This window comes from Manis pentadactyla, chromosome 14, assembly GCF_030020395.1.
Source record: "Manis pentadactyla isolate mManPen7 chromosome 14, mManPen7.hap1, whole genome shotgun sequence".
NCBI classification, from domain to species: Eukaryota; Metazoa; Chordata; class Mammalia; order Pholidota; family Manidae; genus Manis; species Manis pentadactyla.
The window spans coordinates 11040596-11066260 of record NC_080032.1 but is presented as its reverse complement, the minus strand read 5'-3'; the positions used below and the strand labels follow the sequence as shown (position 1 = coordinate 11066260).

General features: G+C 48.8%; 1 protein-coding gene across 1 annotated transcript in view; it reads left to right on the top strand.

Moving 5' to 3' along the window:
- The window catches only part of MYO18B (myosin XVIIIB), a 231732-nt gene that overhangs the window by 149872 nt on the left and 56195 nt on the right, over positions 1-25665 (top strand). Inside the window, exons 34-38 of the mRNA XM_057492611.1 lie at positions 10750-10863; positions 12306-12422; positions 14587-14670; positions 15674-15811; positions 18360-18545. Of these exons, the coding sequence (XP_057348594.1) occupies positions 10750-10863; positions 12306-12422; positions 14587-14670; positions 15674-15811; positions 18360-18545 (639 nt within the window). The remainder of the gene's footprint in view (positions 1-10749; positions 10864-12305; positions 12423-14586; positions 14671-15673; positions 15812-18359; positions 18546-25665) is intronic.

Genomic DNA, 25665 nt, shown 5'->3' with positions numbered 1-25665 from the left:
CGATCTGTAATGGAGATAATCGCTATGCATGCATGACATCTGTGAATAGCAGGTGCTGGCACCTGGCTCCAGGGAGAAAGTGGAAGATGATGTCTTCTCCAGGGCTGTGGTTGCTTTATGTCCCCACCCCACCCCATTTGATTCATGCCTTTGACCTTCATCTCCTCCCCAGAGGAAATGTATTATTTGCCTTTTGCTAAGTGGAGAAGAGTTTGCACTGAGCCTTTAGTTGTTTACTTAATTCGTGCCAGGGGCTGTAGTCACCCTTTCCTGCTGAGAACAAAGCTGTCACCAGAGCCTCAGTCACTGTGCTTCTGTAAATAGATCTTGTGTCCATTCACTCGTCTCCCCATCTCAGCACATACCACCTATATCTCTCATTCAGAACTCTTAACTCTGCTGACCTTGGTCCTGTCCAAACAATCTTTCTGCCACCTGATCTTTGGAGAGAGAATTTTAAAACTTAAACTCATTCTTGGCACCAAGTTTCAGATCCATCAGTGGCTTCGCATTGCCTTCAAAATACAGTCTAGGTTCCCCGGCCTGACCCTTGAGGATGTGCAGTCCAGCTCCTGCCCTTCTGCTACCCCCTGACCAGCAGCTTACAACAGCTTGGGGTCCCTCACTCCTGCTCCCCCTCTCCACCTTTGCCTAAGATATGCCCAAGTTGGACCTGAGCTTTTCCCCCCAAAACCTCCTTACCTGATGAACATCAGGTTCACCTTCTGAACTTGGGTTTGGACACCGTCCCTGGGAACCGTCTCTGACCCCCAGGGGCTGGGTGATGGTCCTATTCTCTTCTCTGTCTGTGGTTTACCCTTAGGGTATGTACATCATTCTCTCGTAATTACCCCTTCTGCCTGCCCGGTTCCCCCAGTTACTTTCCAGTACTTTAAAGGCAGGGGTTGGAATGAATAAACATAGTGTAAGACTTGTCCAAAGGCACAAAGGAGGGTCAAACTTGGGGTTGGTTTGAAGTTGGTGGGACTTGTAGACAGAACACTTACCCTCACCCGTGGCATTTTTAATAAGAGACGGAGGTGGATTTGAACCCACAGAGTCTGATTTCAACAACTGGGAGTTTAATAACTGCTACTCTGAGCCACCAGTATACCTCCTATTGGCCCCCTGCCATCTCTGGGCTCTCTCGTTCCCTCTGGAAGCCCCATGTGCTCCTGTGAACTCTCCACCGAGGCATTCAGGGCTCAGCCTCCGTTCACTAGGTAGTCCATTAGGCCTGGCGCTTCGCCTGCACCGTGAACTCCTAGTGGTGGTTAGGGAACAGTCTGAGTTCCCCCCTTTAGTGCTCAGAAGACTGATAACCCTTGATTTACCCCCAGTGCCCTTCACTGGATGTTTGTCACCATGTATCACCCATGTTTCCATGAGACATTGAAAATAAGCAATAAGCTCTGGGAAAACGGCCCTGGTGGGAATCTTCCGTACAGTGAGCACCTTCTGAACACTTCTCCCCAGCCAGGAACCACATCCAGACCCGGATATTTTATTTGAAGACACTTTTTTTTTTTAAATTTAAAAAGATGATATTGGAGTGAATTGACTCAATATTAACATAACCTCCTGCCAGAGGAGATAAAAACCAAAGTGCAATTGGTGTAAGACATGGTTATCACAGGCCTGTTCACCCCACAAATATTGACACTCTAGTGCTGTGATGAATGAGCAGGTAAAGGATGGCTTCATCACAGGCAGGGATGCCATGCAGGCATCGCCCCCAGAGGGCCCGTTACATTTAGCTGTGGAGGGCGCAGCCCCAGCCCAGCCCCGCCATCCACCGGGATGGTAATGACCCTCTTAACAACAGTGGTATTGATGGTGAGTGTCCACTGTTTAAGCTGTGCCAGGCATGGTGCAAGCACTAAGATGTCAGGGCCTAATTTTATCCCCCCTCATTTTATCACTTGAATGTATCGAATTCCATCAGAGCAGGAACTTCAGTTTTGATTCAGAGTGTAGGGAATGCGTGTGCCCATACAAGTGCTCTGTGAATGAACAGGCACGCATCTCCATCAGAAACAGTCTGATGCCCATTTTATGTAGAAGGGAGCTCAGCACATAGGAAACTAGCTCCAAGACGCAGAGTTTGGGCGGAAATACCCTTCACCTGGTTTCATCAGTTTTTAACATCCTGTCACGTTTGCTTTGTCATTTCCTGTCTAACTTGCATTTCCCAAATTATTTGAAAGCATATCGTAGACATCATGCCCCTTTGCATAATCAGAATGGAAAATTTAACATTGATAAAATACTGTTTTCTAATCCAGGGATCAGCGAACAGTGGCCCATAGGTGAAATCCAGCCCACTGCCTGTTTTTGTTTTTTGCAGTAATTTTTTTTTAAATTACAGCCTAAGAGCTAAGAATTGTTTTCATGTTTTGAAATAATTACATTTAAAGTGGTTAGATAAGTAGAGTACTTTATCTTTCAGTTTTGCCTCTTGACCTGCAAAGCCAAAAATATTTGCTCTCTGACCTTTGAAGGAAAAGTTGGCTGACCCCTGATCTTGTTTGCTGGCTGTTCGCATTTTGTCCATTGCCCCATTAATGTTCTTAGCAACGTTGCTCCCTGTTCAGGATCCAACCTGAGATGCGCAAGTGCTTGCATTCGGTTTTCATGCTGTCATAGGCCTGCATTCTTTCTTTACATTTTATGATGCTGGCATGTGGGGAGAGCTCAGGTCAGCTGTGCTACAGAAGGTCCCTGCCTTGGGGTGAATGGGAATTTGAATTGTTAATTTCCCTGTCTTTTTAATTTCAGAACCATTTGGATTTACGCAGGTCTAAAGATGTTCCTGCGACGCAGGACTTGGGATTTTGAAACCAGCAAAGTCCCAAGGCAAACAGGGCTGAGCCGAGCATCCTACAGCCAATATCTCAGGCACTTAGTAACTCTGGGGAAGATAAAAAAGCCTCCTTGCCTTTCAGGAAGGTTCTCAAACGGTTCCCACAGGTTTAGGGGAGAGGGCAATGGACCAGATGCCAGTGTAAGAGCCTTTCCTAGATGATCTGCTCATGCGGCTCCTTAGCTGAATTCTCGCTCTGCATGTTCTGGCTTCGAGTCTTGCTTTTTTTGCTCCATTTATGCATCCTAGACGTTTCTATGATTGTATGTAGTAGTTGGCACATTCTCCTTGCTGTTTTAGGAGACTCACAATTTAGCCATTTTGCTATTGATGGACATGTAGGTTGTGTCTAGACTTTGGTTATTAGGAATTCAGCCACTATGAACATTTTTCCCAGATTATTTTGGTTAAGTGTGGGGCCCAAGTGTGTGTATATCCAAGGTGTGGATATAAAAGATACCTGAGTTGTGGTCCTGGCCCCATTCACCATTTTTTAGCTGTGTAACTTCGACAAGTTAACTCACCTCTCTGAGCATCAGTTTCCCCATCTATGAAGTGGGGGTAAAAATACCTATTTCATAGAGTCGTTGCATGTTGCCAATTAATATATACATGGTGAGCATTCATGGAGAGGAATTATTAGTCCACCACTAATAATGATTCATATTGCTCTGAAGAAGAGGGAAATGATACTCAGAGAGCATTTCAGTATAACATAAATGATGGTCCTCTAGCAAAATTTAAGAAAAATTCTGGAATGTTTAGTATAAGCCCAAATATTTTGAGATCAAAGACACAGAGAATAACCACCATACGGTCTTAGGAAATCTCTCTCTGGGGACACTGTCATCAGACTCCTGGGCTGGACAGACCATTGGTGGATCTGGACTGACATTTTTAATATGTTTGCTTTTAATATATTTTGTTAGGATCAGGGCTGTCTGTAGTTTGAGATGTTGGTGATTCCGTTCAGGAAAAGCCTTACTCCTGAAGGTTAATTCTTCTGAATGCCCTGATGGGATGTCAAGGCCTGGAATGTGTTGAGATTAGCCTGCCAAAGACACCATTTCTTAGACAGAACACTCCCCCGTGGCATTTGTGATACGGTATTTTTAAATCCTCTGAGTTGTCCAGCCAGACCCCCAAAATCCAGGCTCTTAACCACTTTGCTGAAATACCAGAATTTTCCCTCTCCCCATCTCATTCCGTATGTCTAGCCAACTCATCTAGTAGCTCCATAAGTCCAAAGCAAACATTTTACCCAGGTATTTAAAGCAAGCAGATGGCTTCGCATAGGAAAGTAATGCTATTCATCGGTTTGTAGTTGATGTATATGTGATGAGAATCTCAATTGCCCTCGCACTGAATGAAAGGAGGGGCGTGTGGCACAGGAAACGCCCGAGATGAACTCGGCAATAGAGGAAGACTTGTGTGCACAGCCTAGGAATGCCATGGGTTTGGAGTCTTGTCTACTTGAATGTGACCTTGAATGGGTCGCTGGTCCCACCCAGACTATGTACGGTTTCCTCATTTGTAGCATGCTGGCTGATTCCTTCCTTGCGGGGCTGTTGTGGACTGCTGTGACAATGACCATCCTGTGGTCCACACAGTGCCTGATAAAGCCAGCATTGGAGAAATTGCAATTTCTCTTTTCCCCCCATTGAACAGTCAGGAAGGGGAAATATTTATCCCCCTAGGGGGAGGGATCCATATACAGGACAGGTAAACAATAAATGATTGATACTCTATCACAGGGTTTTGGATGTAGCTACTTTTTGCCAACTTTTGGCAGAATAACATCAAGAAACGTCAGTAAACACCAATAACATCAATGAACACCATCACCAATGGTTATGGGTGTTTTGCTGTATGGCTGACACTGTGTATGTATTATTTGCTCTAACTTGCTTACTCATTCTGTATCTGGATTCCAAGTACAGCAACCCAGCTCCAACTGGCTTGAGTAGAGAAAGGGAAGTTATTGACCAAAATATCTGAGAAGTACTGAGGTTAAGACTACCTTCAGACTTGGCTGGGTCCAGGTGCCACAACCATGTCATCTAGCATGTGTCTCCTGCTTCAGCAACCCTGATGTCACCTTGTACTCTTAGGCAGTCTCCTCTTGGTAGGAAGAGGGCCCCAGACACTCCAAGCAAACCTCCTGCATCAGAATGAGCCAACCTTGTTTCCATAGTTCCTGCAAAAATCTTGGTATCAGCCATGCTTATCCACAAACAGCCTCTATGGTCAACACGGGGTGGTGCTCTGATTGGCTAGGCTGAGTCACAGGCCTTCCTCCAAGCTCAGTGGGAGAGGTCAGCCCTATCAGAACCACATGGACATTTGGGGGACAGACATTTTTTTTGCAAGGAAGATGGGTGCTGCTATCAAAAGAAGGGAGAGTCAATCCTATGCAGACACATCACAGGTTTCCCCTGCTGAGCACCTGTGGTGGGCGCTACTGCTGCAGGAGTGCAGTGTGATGGCTCAGCGTGGGCCCTTGGTGGCCAGACTGCCTGGGTTCACATCCTAGCTCTGCCTCCTAGTGCCTGTGTGACTTTTGGTAAGTCACTTGTTCTCTATCCCTCAGTTTCCTCAACTGTAACAACAGGTATGGTCACAGACTCTACTTCACAGTGTTGTTGCAAAGGTTACGTGAGTTAATATATGACAAGTATTCAGAGCTGTGCCTGGCACAGAACAAGAGCCCATCATCATAACCCATGTGCATGTCATCCCCTAGGCTTGTGCAGTGCACGGCTACAACTGTACTCAGTAGTTCTGCTCAATGAATTGAATCATTATGTGCCCTATTTTGTGGGTGGGGGACAGCAAAGCTCAGAGTGGCTAACTAACCTGCTTGAGGTCATAGGCTCATCGGTAGAGCAGATGGGACTGGAACCCAACTCTGCATGACCAATGGGTCTGGTCTTAACCACCATGCAATGCTCTGTGGGGTCAAATGCCCCATGTTGTCGCAGATGAGAGGCCGTACTGGGAGAATGCATCCACCCCACCACCATCCTTTGATGAGACATGTTCAGAGCAGCGCCAGGTGCAGAGTTAAGAGCATATCATCATAACCCATGTATATGGCAACTCCCAGGCTTATTCACCAACACTTGATTCTAGATGGTGTTCGTCTCATCTTGCCCCTAAGAACCCCAGGCTTCAAGGACCTCCATCCCCCACATTTGCTAAGGAGTTAGAGCCGCCCATCTGTAGCTATGGTATGGGGAGGGCCGGGAACGGGCACATGCCCATTCAACAGAGGACACTTAACTCCAGGGGCTGGGAAGGAAACGACACCTTCCTTGGATGCCTGCCTTTCAGAATTTGAGCAGATTCTTGGGAAGGGTGGCTTTAATTAGTGATAGAATGACAACATGAAGAAAGGAGTTTTCTGGCTCTCAGAGTTATTCTGGTGCTGTGAACCCACATACCTTTAGCATTGTATTGGTTTTGCAAAAATTTGTCTTTATTGGAAGAGGAAGGAAAACATGAACATATATGAAAATCAAACCAGTTGTGTTATTGAGAGGCTATTGTGGGTCCAGCTCCCACTAGGTCTGGAGAGGGAGGGACTCAGCCAGTTCAATCTTGTATTGCCCCTAAACTTCTCCACCCTACATCTCGAAGATCTGATACAAACCCAAGAGGGCCTGTCCCCCAGGACATGATGGGGACTTGGAGCTGAAAGGTGTGAGGTGTCAGCTGCTATCTGACATCCGCATGGCCACACTGCCAGGGCTGGAGAGTGGACCCCAGGTACCCCTACCGAGGAGTCACTTGGCGGCTGGCTGCCTCGCTTCCCTCTGCTCTCTGGCTCTACCGTCTGGAGCTCCTCCTGGGAAGGCATTTTCAAAGCAGTGGTGGGCAGTGTCACTCGGCTGAAGGATCTGATCTGGGCCCTATGGTGACTTGCCACCCGACTTCATAAAAATGCCCGTCAAATGGCCCCCGTATGGAAATAATGTGCAGTGAGTTATTCTTACACCGGGTAATCCATAATGGAAAATCAGCCCGAGATGGCCCTGTATTTCTTCTCGCTCCCTAAAGTGTAATAAATTGAATTTTTAAAGCTCGGCATTATGACAGCTTGTCAGCAGAACCTGCCCAGTGGAGGCCTTGGGCTGAGGACTTCCTGATCTTGCTCGTCCAGATCCTACTAAAATCTGGGCCTTACCTGATCTGTGTGCCTCTGGGGTGGACACCGTGCTTCCCCCGACCCCAGTCTGCCAGGAAGCCTAAAATGCCCCCTCAAGATCCTCGGTGATGAGGCCCTGCTTCCTCCTGGTGATGTGACCTTGATAGTTCTTTGACCTCTCCTGCAGTCTCCCTTCTAAAGTGGGGCAAAAAGTCCCTGCTTCTTAGGCTGTTAAGGGAATGAAAGGGACAAGCAGAAGCAGCAGCAGGCACCATCCTCTTTGTAGCATTTGCTCAGTGCCAGGTATGGTGTCACTCATTATCCTGCATAGATCCTGCGATGTGACCATCCCCATCTGACAGGTGGGGAAACCAAGGCACGGCAAGGTTTAGTGACCAGCTGGGAGGGCCGATCCCCCAGTCCCAATTCTCAAGCTCTGAAATTTCCAGGGTCCAAGCTCTGACCTCTGACAAGTACCAGTAAGCGCCGGTCTCCTTCTTCTTTGCTTTCGGATGAAACTGTTCATCTCCAAAGGCTCCGGCAGTGATGCCCATTTCCTCAGTGCCACACCATCATTCACATTCCGAGTCCTGTCCATTTTCCCTTATTTATGTAGTTCTCATTTCACAGTCCCCAGCCTGGGCCAGGCCCGCGGGACACTGCCTGTGGGGCTTCCATTATAGCACCCAGCCACTGAGCCACCTATGCATGTGCTCAGCAGTTGAGCTCTCGCTTTATTTTAACGCATCCTAGCCGGGTGGTCCGGACTTCCCAGTGAGGGGCTTTCCATGAGGGGCCGTGGAGCCCAACAGTTAAGAGCTTGGACTCGAGTTGGACCGACTGGGCATCTCCACTGACTGAGCAAGTCACTTCCCCTCTATGACCCCGGGTGTCCTGGTGCATCACAAAGTCCTGATGGCGGTGTCCTTTTGCTAGAGGTGCTGTGGGGTTTATGTGAAGCTGGCAGGTAAAGCGCCGCGTACTGGAAGTGGTCCCCAAGCAATAGCAGCAGGTGTGGCTGTTAATGCCAGAACCGTCAGGGCCAAGATAATCCTGTCTCTAACCCAGTATGAGCTAAAAATAATGCCTATAGCCATCTCCACTGACGGGTGCTCTTTCTGTATTCAACTTCGCCTGGGGATAAATTGTCCCTCTCTCTCTACTTGCTCCAGGGTGACTGGGGGAAAGGAAGGAGCATTTCTGGATCATGCATCATATACCATCTGTAAAATGGGGATAAAAATAGAGCCTTCTTTCTCCAGTGGCTGCCCGGCCCAGTAGCATCATGCTGATGAAACCCTCATCCGGAAGAGGGGCCCAGCAGATGGTACCATATTCGGCTCTGCCCTGTTGAGTTACTTACCATGGCTCTTGCTTGCCTCCAGGCCCCAGGCTGAGCAACTTGGCCTGGCGTGATCCTCTCTGCTATTAGTTATCTGACATCATCTCCCCTGACAGCCCATCTGCTCCTGTCTGCCCAGACCTTTTGGGTTTTGCGTACCCCGCTGTGCACACCCTTCCATTTCTCTTTGCTTCTGCACTGATTGCAACTCCTCCACCTGCTCCTTCCTGGAGGACCACAGCTGCGTCCTCTCTGGCTACCCGATTTCCAGTCTTGTCTTCTAAAGCTGAGCCTCCCTACAGCAGCCATAGGCAGATCATGCGACCCTCCTCCTTAGAAACCGTCAATGGTTTCCCTACAGTCTGAAAAGAAACCCGAGCTTTGCATTCAACTCACAAGCCCCACAAATGGCACCCTCATCCATTTCTTCAGTGCCACCTCCTCTCCATCTCTGTCCAGCCACACTGGCTACCTTTCTGTTCCTCAGCACCAAGTTGGTTCTTGTTCCTGCCTCAGGACCTTTGCACTTGCTATTGCCCCTGCTCAGAACATTCCTCCTCCTAAATCTGTACATGGCTGTCTCCCTTGCATCTTTTAGGTCTTAGCTTAAATGCCTCTCCTCAGGGAGGCCTCTGACTTCTGCAGAAATCAGGGGCTCACTTTGCCTGCCTGCAGGGGGGTGCCCTCCTTCCCACCTCCCTGCCTTGCCAGAAGCCCTGGAGCTGCCTGTGGGAAGATAAGAGTGTGCCTGACTTCTTGTTTCGTCTGTTGGTTATGCTGCAGCCATGCCAGTTACCCGCCTTGCTCCACATCATTTTTCTCAGTGTGTTTCAATGCCTCCAAGTTGCAGAGGGAAGCAAGCCACCGAGTCCTCTTGGCCAGGCCCTGCACTGAGCCCACCTGGGCAGGAATACATTGTTCTCAGGGTCTCAAACACAGGGATTTTGTGGATTGTGGCTGCTGGCAGTGGGGTGGGGCCAGACCTAGAAGTGCCCATGTGAGAAAGCCATGAGCTGCGATTTCCTCATCTGTGAAGTGGAGATGTTAGCAGGACACACCTCACAGATCTAAGATGAGGATGAAAAGAGAAACTGTGAGAAGACCCTTTAGCATGGTGCTTGATGGGAGATACTCAAATTAGTGGTGGCCTGTTCTGTTCACCTTCCACTGTCATTCTTCTCCTTCTAACGTGGGCTGAGCCTCTGGATATTCTGAGGAAGACATTCTTGGCCCAGTTTGGAAGGAGATGAAAATGATCCCAGGTGGGCTCTACCCCCAGAGCACCCCTGCTTCTTCCCCTCCTTGTTGGTCAGGTGTCCTTGGGGTGGCCTCCACCTTTGCTGAATTGTTTTCCTTTTACAGATCAGGGGGGCCCCAACACCGACTTACTGGCCCCAGGGATCGGAGACTGTATGTGTGCCATTTCACTGGGGCTCTAGCTTGTCTTTTTTCCCAGTCTGTGAGCACCAACCTTTATATCATTAACTGCTTTAGAGGGACAGTGGCCTGGGAGTTGAGAAAGTGCTCTGGTCTGTATGACACAAATGGCTTCTTTGCTCCTTGCAGCTGTGTGACTTTGAGCAAGGCACTGTCCCTCTCTGAGTCCTGAAGGTTTTCCTTAGCTGATTTCTAAGGTGTTTTCTGCTTAGAGATTCCAGGGTTCAGAAATCAAGGGGAAACTGTCAATTGCAGGATGGAGTTAGGGTTTGCGCATGGATGTGGTGTTCTCTGGTGAGGGCTGTCTGTCTTCTGGGGCCATATAGGTAATTGTACCCACCTTGAAGACCCCAGTCCCTTAAGATAGGGATGCAGGTGGGTGAAAGGATGAGAAAGAAACTCTAAGTCAGTAGCTCTTAACCTTTGAGAATCTAGTGATGGTCATGAACCCAGGAAAATGCTCGCATGCAGAATTTTGTGGCATTTAAAGGGGATTCACAGCTCTGAAACTTGGTTAAGGAAGCTCTACTTGGCAGGTCCCCACTGACCTTCTAGCACCTCTCTGTACTCCTCTGCTCTCTGGCATTACCTGTCCCTGCCTGTCTCACTTGCAAGAGGTCAGGCGCCAGGTTGACTGTTCCCTGCCTGGCACTAAGTGGATGTCAGCAAATATTTGCCAGCCGGAACTGGGGACGGACTAGCTCTTGGCATGGAAACGAGGGTGGCCCAGCTTCATTTCATGCCTGCTCAATTTTGAGTGGGCTAAGAACCCGCTGCCTCATGTACAACCACATTTGCTTCCCCCAGTTGTGAGTTGCATAATTGTGCAGACATGAGGGTTGCCTATAAATGACTCTGCTGCCTGAGAGAGGTACGGGCTGGGCTGGAAGGGACGAACATGCCAGGAGGCAGTATCACGAGGCCTCTTCTCTTTTCTTCTCTCCCTCCTGCCTGGTCCAGCTGGAGCAGAGTGAAGCCAAGTGTGAGGATGCTTTGAAGACCCAGAAGGCGCTGACAGTGGACCTGGAGAATATGCACAGCGAGCTGGAAAACATGACCCGTTGCAAGAGCCTGGTACCTGTCCTTCCCTGGAGCTGTGGGGATTGGGGCCAGCACAGGCTTCTGGGAACTAGTGTGGGTCTCCTGTGTGCTCAGCACCATAAAAGAGACAAGGGTTCTTATTGTGGACCTATTGAGTGCCCCCTGGAGACACACACATCAACTGTAGACCTACCGGTTATACAAGAGTACTAACTGTGGACCTACTGGGTGCCCAGACTCTGAGTACAGGCATCCTACTATGAGTTGAGTGTTGGAAAGATACAGGGGCCTATATGAGAGTCCACTGGGTGTTTACCTCCACAAAGGTAGGCAAGGAAACTTGTAGATCTAATGTGTGCTCAGCACTGTGGGGATGCATCCAGTATGAGCCTATTATTTGCTGGGCACCCTAAGCAGGAACACAACTGCCTATTGCATGCCCACGGCATGCTCACCATTGTAAGTAAGTGGTTCTCAGGCATCTTCTGTAGCCCTACTGTGTGCTCACTACCATTAGAAGGGACTTGGTCACTGTCATTGGGCTGCTGCATGTCCATTCTTCTATGCGGAGACAAGGGCATCCTTTAGGGGCTCACTTAGGCTCACTACTACAAGGGACCAGCCATCTATTATGAACCTACTATGTGCTCACCACTGAGCGGGGACAAATGAATGTTTATTATGAATCTATGAATCAGTTATGTTGGTGAAAACTGGATATGAGTTTCTAAGTCTCTCCAGGTATCCAGGGTTGGCTTAAATTTATACTCAACATGAAACATCCTCAAGTTTAGGTATAGCTACAGATTTATAGGCCATAGCTTGTCTCAAGATCCCTACTGAAGCTTTTATCCCAGATTGTGTTTGCACTAATTTAAGAGAAACTTGCCCATAAGCATTCACACACACACACACACACACACACACACACACACACACACACACACACAAATGAAGGTACACACATCCAAAAACGCCAGAAACACATACAAAATTAATGCCCTCCTAAGTGAAATATCATCTAAATTTATCCAGCCACCTAATACATACATATTTATTTAGCACCTGCTCTATGCAGGCCAGGTGCTGGGGATAGACCTGTGAACAGAACAAAGTCCCTGTTCTTAGCAAGATTACAGGGGTTTGTATTCATATATATGTGCTATGCTCATTTAAAATGTACATAAAAGGTAAGCCCACAGAGGCTTACACAGACACGCATCCATTCACATACACACAGTGGCATTCACATAGTCACTTGCATGCCCAGTACACACACACACACACACATACACACACACACACAGCTGTCTTGTGCACAGCATGCATTGACACACCCAGGGCCTCCCCTACAGGCAGGCAGTCTCTCATCTGACCCACCCACAGCCACGGCCCCCTGCTCTCGGTCAGCCTCTGCTGTCCCCCTCTCAGTCCCCCTCGTACCTCACCGCAGCCGTTGTCCTGCCTCCTGCCAGGTGGATGAGCAGCTGTGCCGGCTGCAGTTTGAGAGAGCCGACCTGCTGAAGCGCATCGACGAGGACCAGGATGACCTGAACGACCTCATGCAGAAGCACAAAGACCTCATCGCCCAGGTAAGGGCTCTGAGTGAAAGAAAGCTCGGTGGGCTTGGACCAGTACGGGGGGCATACTGAGAGGAGATGTGGTTGGGCCATTCCCTGGTCTAAGGACCATGGAGGGATAAATGCCACAATGATAAAGAGGGATTATAAATTGTGGCCCTCTGGGAGGAGAATGTCACCCTCAGATAGGTGTACATCTCTGGAGGTTCTCTCCATCAAGAATATTTTTTATTTATTCATACATCTGCCTGTTTATTCACCCACCCCACACATCTGTCCATCTACGCATCAAAATAGTCATCCATCCATCCTCCAGCTGCTCATTCATCCACCCATTCACCTCTACACTCTTACCCACCCATCTACCCAGCCAGCCAGCCATCCTCCCACCCGCTTATTCATCCACCCATCCACCTATATATCCTGCTGCCCACCTATCCATGTACGTCTCTACATACCCATTCATTTATTTAATGTTTACTGTGTACCTGTTATGTGTTGGGGACTGTGTGAAATGCCAAGAATACTATCTGAGCAAAAGCACAGCCCATTCCTGTGTTCATGCAGCTCACTGTTTACTGGGCTGGGCAGGCCTTACATAATCACCCTGAGCAGAGGGGATGCTTGGAAGCTGAACTTAGAGTCCAGAAAAGAAAATGAACATGGTTCTGTGAATCTTGACCTAGATTGGAGGTCAGGGAAGGCATCCCTGAGGAGGTGGCACCGGGATGGAGATCTGAAGGAGGAGCAGGGTTGGTTAGGTTGGAGTGGAATCCTGAGGGTTGCGGGGAGTGTTCCGGGCAGAGGAAACAGCGTGTGTAAAGGGTCTGTCCTGCTGAGGGGAGCATATCGCGAGATGAGCTCAGCAAGACCTTCAGAGCACGGCCAGAGGGGTGTTTGAGGCTGAGAAGAGTTTGGATCTTAATTTACATGTAATGGAAATCACTGGCAAGATTTTTAGGGTCAAGAGCAGGAGGAGACGATCAGCCAGGATGCTGCCCCGGACTGTCAGCTCTATAATGACAGGGTTCTCCTGGCTTGTCTAACGCTGTATCCCAGAGCCTGGAAGAGTGCCTGGTATATGTAACACGCAGCTGCTGAATGAAACGCATAGAGCAGCCGTCCGTAGTCCAGACCAAGCTGCTTGCACCAGGGAGGTGGAGCAGAGCTGGGGAGGAGAGGACGGACCCAGGAGCCAATTAGGAGGCTCGAAGGCAGGATGGGGCGGAGCAGAGGCTTTGTGGGTGGAGCTGAGGAATGAGTGACAAGATCCCAGGCCGATTTCTCATCTGAGTAACTGGGGAGAACAGCGCCCTCCAGGAGCAATGCCCCCAGGAGCAATAAGCGGCTTCCCCACATTGTACCCCAAAGGAGATACATGGTAGAATGCCTGCCAGGCTTCGAGAGATTTGAACTGTGGGAATTTCTGCCAAACAAGGAAACATAATAACGAAAAGAATCAATTATATCATCACCATTATAACAGCAGCTACAAAAATATCCTATGCCGTCTTCTGAATCTGTGAATCACACTTATATTTGTTCAAGATGGAAGTGTTTTTATTTGTTCAATTACAAAAGCAGTATTTTCATCTGCCCATTATAAATAATTTAAATAATAAGTACATGTGGAAAATAGAAAGTGAGGGGCTCACCTGTGCTCTGGAATTCCTCTCTTAAAGATCATTGTGCTTAACAGGTTGGTTCTACTTTTTTTAAAGGACCTTTACCATTGTCTCATTTAATCTCCAGATAAACCCTGTGTACAGAAACTAAGCAGAGACTACGAGCCCATTTTACAGATGGGGATACTGAGGTGCAGAGAGGTTTTGTGGCTTGCACGGCCAGGATCCAGGGCTAGAATCCCAGTTACCTGACACTCAGATGTTCTCTTCCTTAAGAATCTGGTCCTACTGCTGTGGCCATTTCTGCCTGGGTTCTCAAGGTTGAGTAATAAAGTGCTGGATGGTTGACCAAGTTAGGGACTTATGGGAATGACCCAGTGAACACTGAGATGAAGGGTGTTGAGAAGGATGTGAGAGGCAACATTTTGGAACTGCTGTCATCACAGAGGCTCTGAGAGACTTAGACATCTGCGGATGGGGGAAGGAGGGGTTTCCAGGGGCATTTTCCAGCCAAGCCTGTGGTCTCAAGGTGGTACATTCTGTCTTACCAGTCCGCTGCTGACATTGGGCAGATCCAGGAACTGCAGCTGCAGCTGGAGGAAGCCCAGAAGGAGAAGCACAGCCTTCAAGAACAAGTACGTGCTCAGAGTTACTGCGTTGTGGGGAGGACGGGAAGGGTCCCCACTGGAGCCTCATGCTTTGGATCCTGAAAACTGTCATTCATTCATTCATTCATTCATCCACTCACCCAGCTGCAGCTGTGGGCCAAATGACCTGAGAACAATACAGCAGGCACACACGCATGCCCACGCACACACGGATGCTTGCTTGTGCCTGTGCAGGATGCAAAGATGCCGTAAGACTCATCCCGCCATTCAGGGCAGGATTTTCTCCCGCAGAGAAATGGCTCCAAGGAAAAGGGGATGATCTGTGCAAGACAGGATCATCATTTTTTGTGAAATCTTCCTTTGAAGTCGTGGTTCCTCCAAACACCCCTGAATTTCCCTCATACTTTGCGGGTTGCCATTATCCATGGAATTCTCAGAGGTCCTCTAGAACCGTTGCATGTGTCTGGGTCTCAAGCAAATGTCCATATGCACTGAGTATCAACAAACACAACAAAAAGAACAGCAGTAGGGGCCGTGTGCTGAGCACTTATTTTGTACCAGGTGCTAATCTCCTACAATCATGGTGCAAAAGAATGAAGAAATGAGGTCAGGGAGGGAAGCTGGCTTGCCCAGGCCTATCCAGCTAGAAAGTGCTGGAGCCTGGTTTTGAACCCTGACGTGCCTGACTGCCAGACACACTCTTGGTTGTGTACTTTGATGCTGATGCTTGCCGCTCACATCCCCTTGCTGCTGTCCTTTAGCAGAGCAGGGAGACGAGGTCAAAGGAACCCTGACTGAAAGTCCTGTCATGGGGGCTGAAAGCCCAGGAAATGTCACCTCCCGGCACCTGAGACCCACGGGCGGGATCTGGTGCCAGGGAATGGGCAGTTCTTGCCTGTGCATTCAGCACGCAGAAGCTGGGCTGGGAAGGAGGTGGTGTGAGTGGGCCTGGGACGGGGTCCTGCATGGGCCTTGATCCTGGGACTCAGAGTCAGCAGGCGGTTGGGGGACTTCTCGTGTTTGCCCCCAGCTGCAGGTGGCTCAGATGCGCATTGGGTACCTGGAGCAGTCCACCGTGGACCGAGCCATTGTGAGCAGGCAGGAGGCCATCATCTGTGACCTGGAGAACAAGACGGAGTTCCAGAAAGTGCAGATTAAGAGATTTGAGGTACTGGTTGACATATAAATATTGCTCAGGCCTAGGGCCACGAGGATGTTAGTGTAGGCTCTGTGCATCTGCCTGCTGTCCAGCCGTCCACTCATACACCTTTATGTGGATGTGGACTACTCATCGTACCCCATCTGAGTCCCTCCCTCCCTCCCTCCCTCCCATCTTCCTTTGTTCAGTCACACCATCCCACAAACCACCTTTCCATTCCCCTGTCCACCCCATCCATCTTTCCATGTCCGTAGGCCATCATTGTCTCACCCATCATTACCCTTCCATGTCGTTTTCTTCTGTACTGTTTTCAGTCTTTCTTCCCCTTTTTTTTCAGAACTTGACCCTTTTGTCTGTCCGTCTTGTTATCCACTGATCCAGTTCTGCCCATCTCCATCCACCCACTCATCCACTTATGCACCCAGAACTGATTTTGAACAGGAATTTATTTTGTACCCAGCGTGTGGTGCATAATAAATTTTAAGTGCATGGAAGACACTGTATAAAACAGATTCTGCTTTCCAGAAGCATAGCACTTTGTAGGATATGTGGGTAAAATATGTACATAAATGCCCATAATATGGAGAGAGGCCTGTGAGGTTTGGAAGATGGAGATCCTTTCAGGCTGGGAAATCAGTGAGGCTTCTAGGAGGAGGTGGCATTGATGCTGGAACTGGGGCAGGTAGGACAGCCTCAGTGAATGAGAAGACGGCCCCATAGAGGTCAAGTGACTTTTTCAAGATAAAGCCAGGTAGTGGTACTGACAGTAGTAGATTGACATTTGACTTTCACTCCAGCCTGTACCCGAAAGAAGAGAGGGGATGCCAACTCAGCAGTCCAAACAGGTTTATTGCCGACCCTGAGAGGGCCCCCTCTGTCCTGGCCAGGAGAACAAAGGAAAAAGAGGGTCTCTAACAAGTCAAGGCTTTTTACAGCCAGGGTTTTTGGCGGGTTCTTTGAGGGGAGGGGTCAGGGGAAAGGTGGGCTTGTGGCTTGCTGACGTGGCCCCTGGAGGATGCTAGTAGCCTAGGGAGGATGACACCCAGGTCTCTCGGAGATGGCGGGTGGGCTTATTCGAAAAGTGGTACTCAGGTCCGGACTCTATCAGCTCCGAAGCTCTGATTTCTCAGGTGGCTTCCCCACAGTGTGACAGTGCGTCTGGACAGGGGGAGGCCACACTCGTGCTGAAACATTTCCTCCCAATCCCCTGTTGGGCATTTGGTCTCTAAGAAGGCCTACGTAGAGGAAGAACAGAGAAAAACGCTTCTTTGCCTTGACCCTGAGTGCTTCTCAGAATCACTCAAGCAACCCCTCAAGGCAAAGTATCTCCACAGATCACCGCGAAACTTTGCTCCTACTATTAATGATTAAATTAATAATGATTAAATACATAATGTCGGGCTAGATCATAGATCATTTATTACTTGCTTCCAGCATAGTCAAGTGATAGAAGAAAATCATGATAGAAAAACTTTAAATGGCAGATTTAAATTTAAACCTCCAAATTCACTTTGCCCCTCTGCTATCATTAGTTGTACTCAGTAGAATCCCAGGTCCTTAAGACAGGGTACCTCGGGGACACTGTTTGAGAAATACCCTTCTTCCTTATAGCCTTCCTGCTGCCCCTTGAAATTGTTGCTAAACTCCATTTGAAAGGCAAAGGGAAGCTGAACAGTAAACTTTTCTGTTAGGTCATCATTCAGTCTCTGATCTGGAGAGGCACTCGGCATCTTGAGCAGGGGCCTGCGGTATCGTGTAGGCTCCGCTTTATGTCCACACTTGAGTATTTGCCCATCAGAATGGATTGGTTCCGGGCTTGTCGGCCAGCTAATGAATTCTGCAGAACAGCCCTGGGGTCTGTTTTCTGCAGCACCGGTGAAGCCCACAGCTCTTTTCTCTCTATTGTTTCATTGTGTCCTCATGGCTTTTCCCCCCAGACAAGGGAAAAATGCCATAAAATATTAGAGCTGAGGCTGTGTGTTTAAACTGCCTTGTTTTACAAATCAGGAAACCAAAACCCATGTTAGGGCAGGGGTTTTGATCTGGAGAGCTGGGTGCTCCTGACTGTACCACTCCACCACCCAGACCTTGAGATGAATGAGGACTGCCATAAATATTCATAATTCCTACCCCTTACCAAGCACCTTCCACATGCTGGCCACTGAGCTAAGTCTTCTGCTTAACTGAATGTGTTCCATCTTGACAGCATCCCTGGGAACGTAAATACCGTCATCATCCCTGTCTCTCAGAGAGGCTCAGTAACCTGCCCAAGTTCACCCAGCCAGGAAGAGGAGGAGGTGGGCTTTGAACCCAGCATACATTCAGAGTCACAGTTCTCATCAGCATTCTATACCGCCTCCCAGAATAGCAGCTATCGCTTTCTACGTTTTCGAAGTAAATTCTTCATTTGTGCATCAGAAATTAGGATTATTATCCTGATTGCTTTATAAAAAGGCACAGAGGCTCAGCAAAGGACTTCCCCTCCTGGCGCGCCCCTGTTGCACAGCTCTGGCCTCTTAACTCCAAGGTGGGCATGTGCTCTCTGCCCGGCCCCCAGGTCCTGGTGATCCGGCTTCGGGACACGCTGATCAGGATGGGTGAGGAGATGGCGCAGGCGACCGTGTCCGAGGCTCAGCAGCGGGAGAGCAGCCGGTACTCCCAGCGGCGCCTGGAGGAGCTGAAGGCGGACATGGAGGAGCTGATGCAGCGGGAGGCGGAGGCCGGTCGGCGGTGTATGGAGTTGGTGAGTTCTGTCACGGCCCCGGCTCCCCCAGCACGGAGGGCTTAGGACGGGGGACATTCCTCTCTCTGTGCTCTCTGGGCCCTTTGCAGGGGGCCAGAAGCAAGAAGAAACTGGAAGGGGGCGGGCAGACTGATGACCCTGCCTGCTATTTGCTGCAAACCCTAGAGATGGGATCCAAGTGGACCAATAGCGTTCACTGCCGCTGGAATGGCTGCCCAGCACGTGTAGGTCTCAGACCCCAGACTTTTTTTCTTTCTGCCTCACACATTTCATTCCAGGGCAGGATGGCCTCATCAGAAGAGGAGAGAATCAAAGTTTATCAAATTATTAAATTATTTATTAAATTGAGGCCCAAACATTTAATAGATCATGTATGATGCATGTACATTCATAATATCATATAATACAGAGATCCCTGCCACGTCAGAATTCTTATCCCATTTTACAGGTGAGGAAACTGAGGCATCTTGTCTAAAGAGTCACACCTGATAAATGCCAGAGCTATTTCTGGGCTATTAAGAGTATGTACAAATGTAAAAGATAAAAATGATCGTGCTAAAGCTGCCATTTATTAAGGCTTGTTATGTGCCAAGGGCTGAGTTAAACATTTCTCATTTAAATCTTTATATCAGTACTGTGAAGTAGGTACTGTTCTTATCACCATGTTACAGATGGGGAAACTGAGGCACGGGGCCATCAACATGCCACATGCAGGCCCAGAGTGATACATTCACTTGCCCAGGGCCACACAGTAGTAAGAATTTTGAACCCAAGTCTGTCCAACTCTATAGTCTCAGCTTTTATTCACTAAGCCATGATTGCCCACTGGTGTAGTCCAAGGAACACTTTAAAAATGTGTTCTCTGCCCTTTGGGAAGGTTTCTCCATAGTTCAATACATTTTTCTGAGAACATTTTCCTTAGGGGTCACAGAGTATCAGAGCACCCCCTCCGGATACCTTTAAAACTCCAGATTTTTCCTTCTGTGGCTCCTGAGGCGTGACACCTCTTTGCCCCCCACCACAGAGTCTTTGTGGAGACACCCCCAGCCTCCTGGGGCTTGGCCAGAGGTCTGGGAATCAGTCATTTTCTCTTCCCCTGCTGTCCGCTTTGGTTTTGTGACTGGTCTCACCAACTTGTCCTCCTGCAGCAAGTATATTTCTCGGGCCACTGCCTCCCATGGCCAGTGTCATTCCTATCAGCTTTGCCCTTTACGAGCCAGCAGCCTGGCTGTTGTGGGGGGCGGAGGTGAGGCTCTACACAGAGACCTAGTTTCCCAGATAAAGTTCAAGGCCCTAGACTGACAGTTCCTCCATCCCCCGTGGCCCTGAGAGAGAGAATGGCCCTTGCCTGCGACTGACACGGTAACTTCCTCATTAACCAGTCCTGCCTCTCCGGCAGCTGAGCCCCCTCCTCCAGCTCTGGCTGGGGGTGAGAGGATGTCCCCCCCAGCCGTGCTCCTAGGATGTCTCTTTAACTGGCCGAACACCCAGGCATTCCAGTCAGATCAAATAGTCGTCTTCCTCTCTCCTCTCCTTCCTTCTCTCCGCACTTTCCTCTACCCTATCCCCATTCCCAGGGACAAGCGAAGATAATGAAAGGCCCTAAAACACTGGAAAGATGCTAGTGCAACCCCCATATGTGAATCAAAATAGAAAAGACACAAAATTATAAAATGCAAAGCTGGTATGTGTGCTGAAATTAGACTTGCATTTTTCTGTTTTCTGATGGCAAGATTCTAGATCAGTTTACCCAGGCTGAACTTCCCTCTTTATTTTGGTGTGGCTGTGGTTGGGAGGTGCAGGTTTTCTAGGGCTGCCTTAGCACACGACCACAAACAGACATTCATTCTCTGACAGTTCTGGCGGCCAGGAGGCTGCAGTCAAGGTGTAGGCAGGGCCGCTCTCCCTCTGAAGGCTCTTGGTTGGAATCTTTCTTTGTCCTTCCGAATCCCAGTGGCTTCAGGCATTCCTTGGCTAATGGCCCCATTACTCCACTCTTTGCCTCTGTTTCTGTCTGGTCATCATTTTTGTGTATGTGCGTCTCAAATATCCTTCTGCCTTTTTCTTAGAAGGACACCTGGAATTGGATTTGGGGCCAGCTCTAGATTCAGGTTGATTTCATCTGGAGATCCTTAATTATATGTGTAAAGACCTTTTTTCCAAATAAGGTCACATGAACATGTCCTGTATGGCGGACGGGCACCCTTCAATCCGCTCCAGAGCAGGAGGGCGCATCTGTGCTTAGTGGGTATTCTGCAGGGACCCTGCCCACTTTGTTCCTCAGTGACTCTGTGGATGGGCAAGTCTCAAAGGGACAATGTCAGCTGGCAGACCCTTCCTCATAGTGGATGTCCCAAATGCACCAACCCATTTACCCTAAATATGCCCCTTGGCTTTGGGTCCTGAGATATTCCCAGTGGAGCAAGAGAGGCAGTCATATTTTCTTGTACCACTCACTTATTCATTCAACATCTGTCAACTATGCCAACTGGGTAGGGCATGAAGATGGGCGTCAGTGGGGAGGGACAAGGGATCACAAGTTGCCTGCTTTGTTGAAGTTCGCAGTGTGGACAAAACACTGCTCAGTGGGAGCATTCACTGAGCACTGTCATTTTAAGATAAGCCCTGTGGCTGAGGCTCTGCCCACTGGCGTGGCATCCTGCTACTTTCCTGGGCTCCTCAGGAGACGTCATCTCCCCTCCCCAGGTCCATGTCTATGCCACCAATTTGCCTTCCTCCTGCCACCCTATAAGACAAGGGGGCAGCTGCTCCATGCCTGGTGTTCCTTAAAAACTTCCCCCAAAGCCTGCAAGACAGGGTTCTGGTTCTGCCATTCATGCACTAGCTTTTACTATGGGCCAACCCCAGGGCTAAATGTTGGGGGTCCATCAGGAACAAGATGCACTGCTGCCCTCAAGTTGCTCACACTGAATGGTGAGAAATCGCTAAGGCCATTGCTGGTGAATTTAAACATGCCTCTGTAATGGCTGCTCCGAGTTTTGACACACAAATCAAGGTGTCTGTGCACCCAGATTTGGGGGGATTCTTAGAAGGCACCATGCCTAATGTCACCATCACAGATAACTTCTTTGAGTAAATCTGTGCCCTCTTCATATTCCCCTTTTAAAAGTTCAAATCACCCTGGGAGGGATAGAATTTCCTAACTCCTTAGTTCAAGCATGCATTCATCTGTTCATCCATTTCCTGGACAAACATTTAGGGAGTCACTATGCTGAGGTCCTCTGCAGATGTCATCTTTCGTGCTTATGTCAACCCGACAGGTGGGAAATGTACAGACATGTGAGGTGTCTTGCCCAGGGCTGCCAAGACAGGAGTGGCAAAGATCAGACTGGCGTCCCTGTGTGTCCAACTTGAAAGCCATCACTGTGACCCCACACTGCCCTTTCAGTCCAGCCCTGCTGAAAAATGTCTCTTCTTTGGGAGACCCAAAAAAAGGATCCCGCTCTCTGGGCCCTGGTGAGAAGCGAGAATGATGTTGATGGATCTCCCTTCTGTGTTGCTTTCCGCCTGTCCCAGCCTGTCCCATTTGTCACTGTTGGTGTTGGTTTAAAGGGCTGTGAGTTGTTTCATGTGGATGATTTACACCCCTAACTGGTGCACCGGCACATCCAGATCAGGATCAATTACCCCACCAATGGAACTTCTCTTCCCAGAAAAAAGAAAAATGAGGTTTTGCCATTAATTTTAGTAAATGTACTATTCCTGGCGACTCCAGGAGCCATTATGGAGAAAAGAATATTCTGACTCTAAATCATTCAAGTCGCTTTGTCGTTGGAGCAACAGGACAGCTCACCCCTGGATTTATATCGTGTTGTTCTTCAGTAGTTACGGAGCCCAGGGGAGCCACCTTGGCCCCAGCACAAGGGAGCCAGTGGAGGTCAAGGCCGTGGGAAGAGCTGATGGTGACAGGAAGGACTGCCCTCTGCCTGCCTCCAGCCAGGTGCCCCTGTTTGGGAGGGTGTACGTGTTGGGTTCAACCTTCAGCCCGTTGGCCTGACTCTCTAGTCTCACATTTCCCCTGAGCCAGGTGTCCTCTCAGAAGCTCCCTAGGTCTTGAAAAACTGGGATGGGGCCTCTGCTCACTGTTCACACCCCCTCCCCCAGAGACCCAGGCTAGAAATCTGGCTCTCATAGATTGTGGTCAGAAGTGCTAATGTTACCCTATTGAGGTATTTTTCAAATCCATTGCCTCCTGTCTTTATTAAAACCACATCCCCTCTGATCTTGGCCTCTGTGGTCACCTTTTAACTTGTCTCCCTACTTTTCCTCCACTCCAGCTCCTTCCTGCAGATCTTTCTAGAAGGGACACTTCTTACTGTGTTACTCTTCTGCTGAGAAATCTTCCAGGGCTCTCCACGATCTTCAGAAAAAAGTCCCACCAGCTCCCCAGAGCCTCTGAAGTATGACCCCGATAGATTTTTCTGCCTGTGGCTGCCTGCCTCTCATCACTTTGCATGTCCTACCCAAGCACAGAAGGAACAGTTCAGGACGTGACACCGTGTTACTGCTTGACTCCTTGTCTTTGTTCTTATGTGTCCCTCTGCCTGTCTAGGCAACTCGAAAATTCAGATGGCTCTCACCTCCAAGAAGCCTCCACTGTTATCCCCACCCCTTTCGAGGTTTTTAAGCATCTCTCTTCCCTTCTCCCTCGTCGCCTCGAAGAAGAATCGCTTTGAGTCATACTGGGGGGAGGGTGTGTGTGTTAGCCATGTAGGGCTGCCATACAAATTGCCAAAAACTGGTTGTCTTCAAACAGCAGAAATGTATTCTTTCACAGTTCTAGGAGTCAGAGTCTGAAATCAAGCTGTTGGCAGGCCTTGCTCCTCTGAAGGCTGTGGGGGCAAATCCTTCCTTCCTCTACCAGCTGCTGGTGGCCGCGGGTGTTCCTTAGCGGTGCAAACGTAAGCGTGATCTCTGCCTCCGTGTTCACATGACGTCTTCTCACCTCTCTATTCTCTCCTCTTCTTTTAAGAGCACTTGTCAGTGGATTTAGGGCCCTCCCTAATTCAGTATTTTTTTCATCTTAACTAATTACATATGCAAAAATCCTGTTCCCAAACGGGTTCCAAGTGGGTGTGTGCTTGAGGGGACCCTGCTGAGCCGACCATGGGGTGATGGAGAGCTGGACTTGGAGCCTGAGACCTGCAGCAGCCAGGTCAACATTGTAGAACCTCAGTTTCCTCAACTGTGAGACAGGGGTATTAATGCAGCGTGTTTCACTGGGTGGCCGTAAGGATTAAATGAGATGATTTATGTAAAAGTACCCAGTGACAGCACACAGTTGGTGCTTAACGTGTTACTTTGTTTTCTTACTCCTCCTCCACCTCTGTCTGACTTCTCCCTCTGCTAAAGCTTCATCCTAAGCCTACCAGCCCCACTTCTGCACCCCAGATCACGCCCGTGGTGGTTGATGGCAGCGACATTGATGTGAACTAATACTTGTTTTACACCCACTACATGCTGGGTGCTGGGTTTGGTACTTTGCATGGATTCTCTCACTGAAGCCTCTCTGTCTGAGCTAATTGCCCCCATCTTACCTATAAAGAAACTAAGAGCCAGAGTATGAAAACCCCTTCTCCCCAGTCACATTCCAAGCAAGTGGCTGAGTCAGAATTTGAACCCAGGTCTGACCAACTCAAACCATTCTCTTACTCATAAGTTTCAGACGCATGGTATTTACTCATGCAAGGTCATTTTTTAAAAAGTGAGTCCCAAAAGTTGATAGTGATTTTGATTATGTAATTCAGGGTCTTCTAACCTTGGCATTACTGAGTTTTGAGGTCGGATGATTGTGGCAGGTGCTGTCCTATGCCTTGTGGGATGTTTGATGTCACCCCGGGCCTCTCCCCTCCCTCAGTCATCACCATCAAAACTCTCTCCAGATATTGCCAAACATCCCCTGGGGAGCACAGCCAGCCCTCATTAGGAATCACTTCTCTGAACACAAGTAGTGACTCCAGAGCATCACACTACGCTGATGGACAGTGACTGTAATGGGGTATGGGGGGACTTGGTAACAGGGGTGAATGTTGAAACCACAATGTTGCTCATGTGAAACCTTTATAAGATTGTGTATCAATGATACCTTAAGAAAAAAGGAAAGAAAAGAAAATTATAAAAAAATTATAAAGTGTTCTTTAGATTCACACACACACACACACACAAAAAGAATCCCTGCTCTAATCCCATCCTCAACATAACCCTTAAGGTAAAGCCTATGCCATGCCCAGCTTACAGATGACCAAACTGAGGCTCAGGGGTGGGGAGGGTGTGATGCCCTCAAGGTCACAGAAAAAGTGGACAAAAAAGAGAAATTCAAAGATGGGAGGAGAAGGCAGCTTAACTCTCGACACACAAAGGGATAAAGACAATAGTGGTTCCAGTGAAACCCAACCCCAACCTCTCCAAGCCCCGGAGGTGACTTCACAGCAGAATCTAATTCTGAGTGGAATTGAGGGCCTCGCTGCAGACTGTGTACTTTTAATAATGTTTAAATAAAACATGGGAGCATGGGTGTGATCTGCTCACCAAGCCTGGCTTGTCAGCAGCCCGGGAAAAATCATAAATAGTTAATAGACAACCACTTAGGGCTTTACTTCTGTTAAATCCAGCATCAATTATATATGATCCGTGAATTATTTATTTGGTGTTACCATTGGGGCATATTTTCCACCTTTGGGGGGAAAAATGCAAAGAACATGAGGCCTCAAGCAGATGAGGGGGCCCAGGTGTGAGGGCTGTGTCAGCACCACATCGTGGTGAACTTCCTGCAAGGGGAAAACCTCCCATTTATGTGATTGGAAGGTTCAAGTGAGTTGGGATCAGAGAGAGCCCTTGGCAGACTACCGGGAGAAAAAACGTGTGTGCTGGTGAATGTCTAACAACCGGCTCTCTAGGGCAGGGTTCTCTGATGTCCGGGGTGTAAATTCTCCGAGCAGGGCTGATCTCAAGCTACCAACGCGATGTCACTGAGCTCAGTCAGGAAGCCATGCACGGTAGCCACCGTTGCATCGTGGTTCCACCATACGGTGATGATAGACATAAGTAACCTCAAAAGCATACATAATAGTAAAGTAGAAATCGCATCACTTACTGTAAA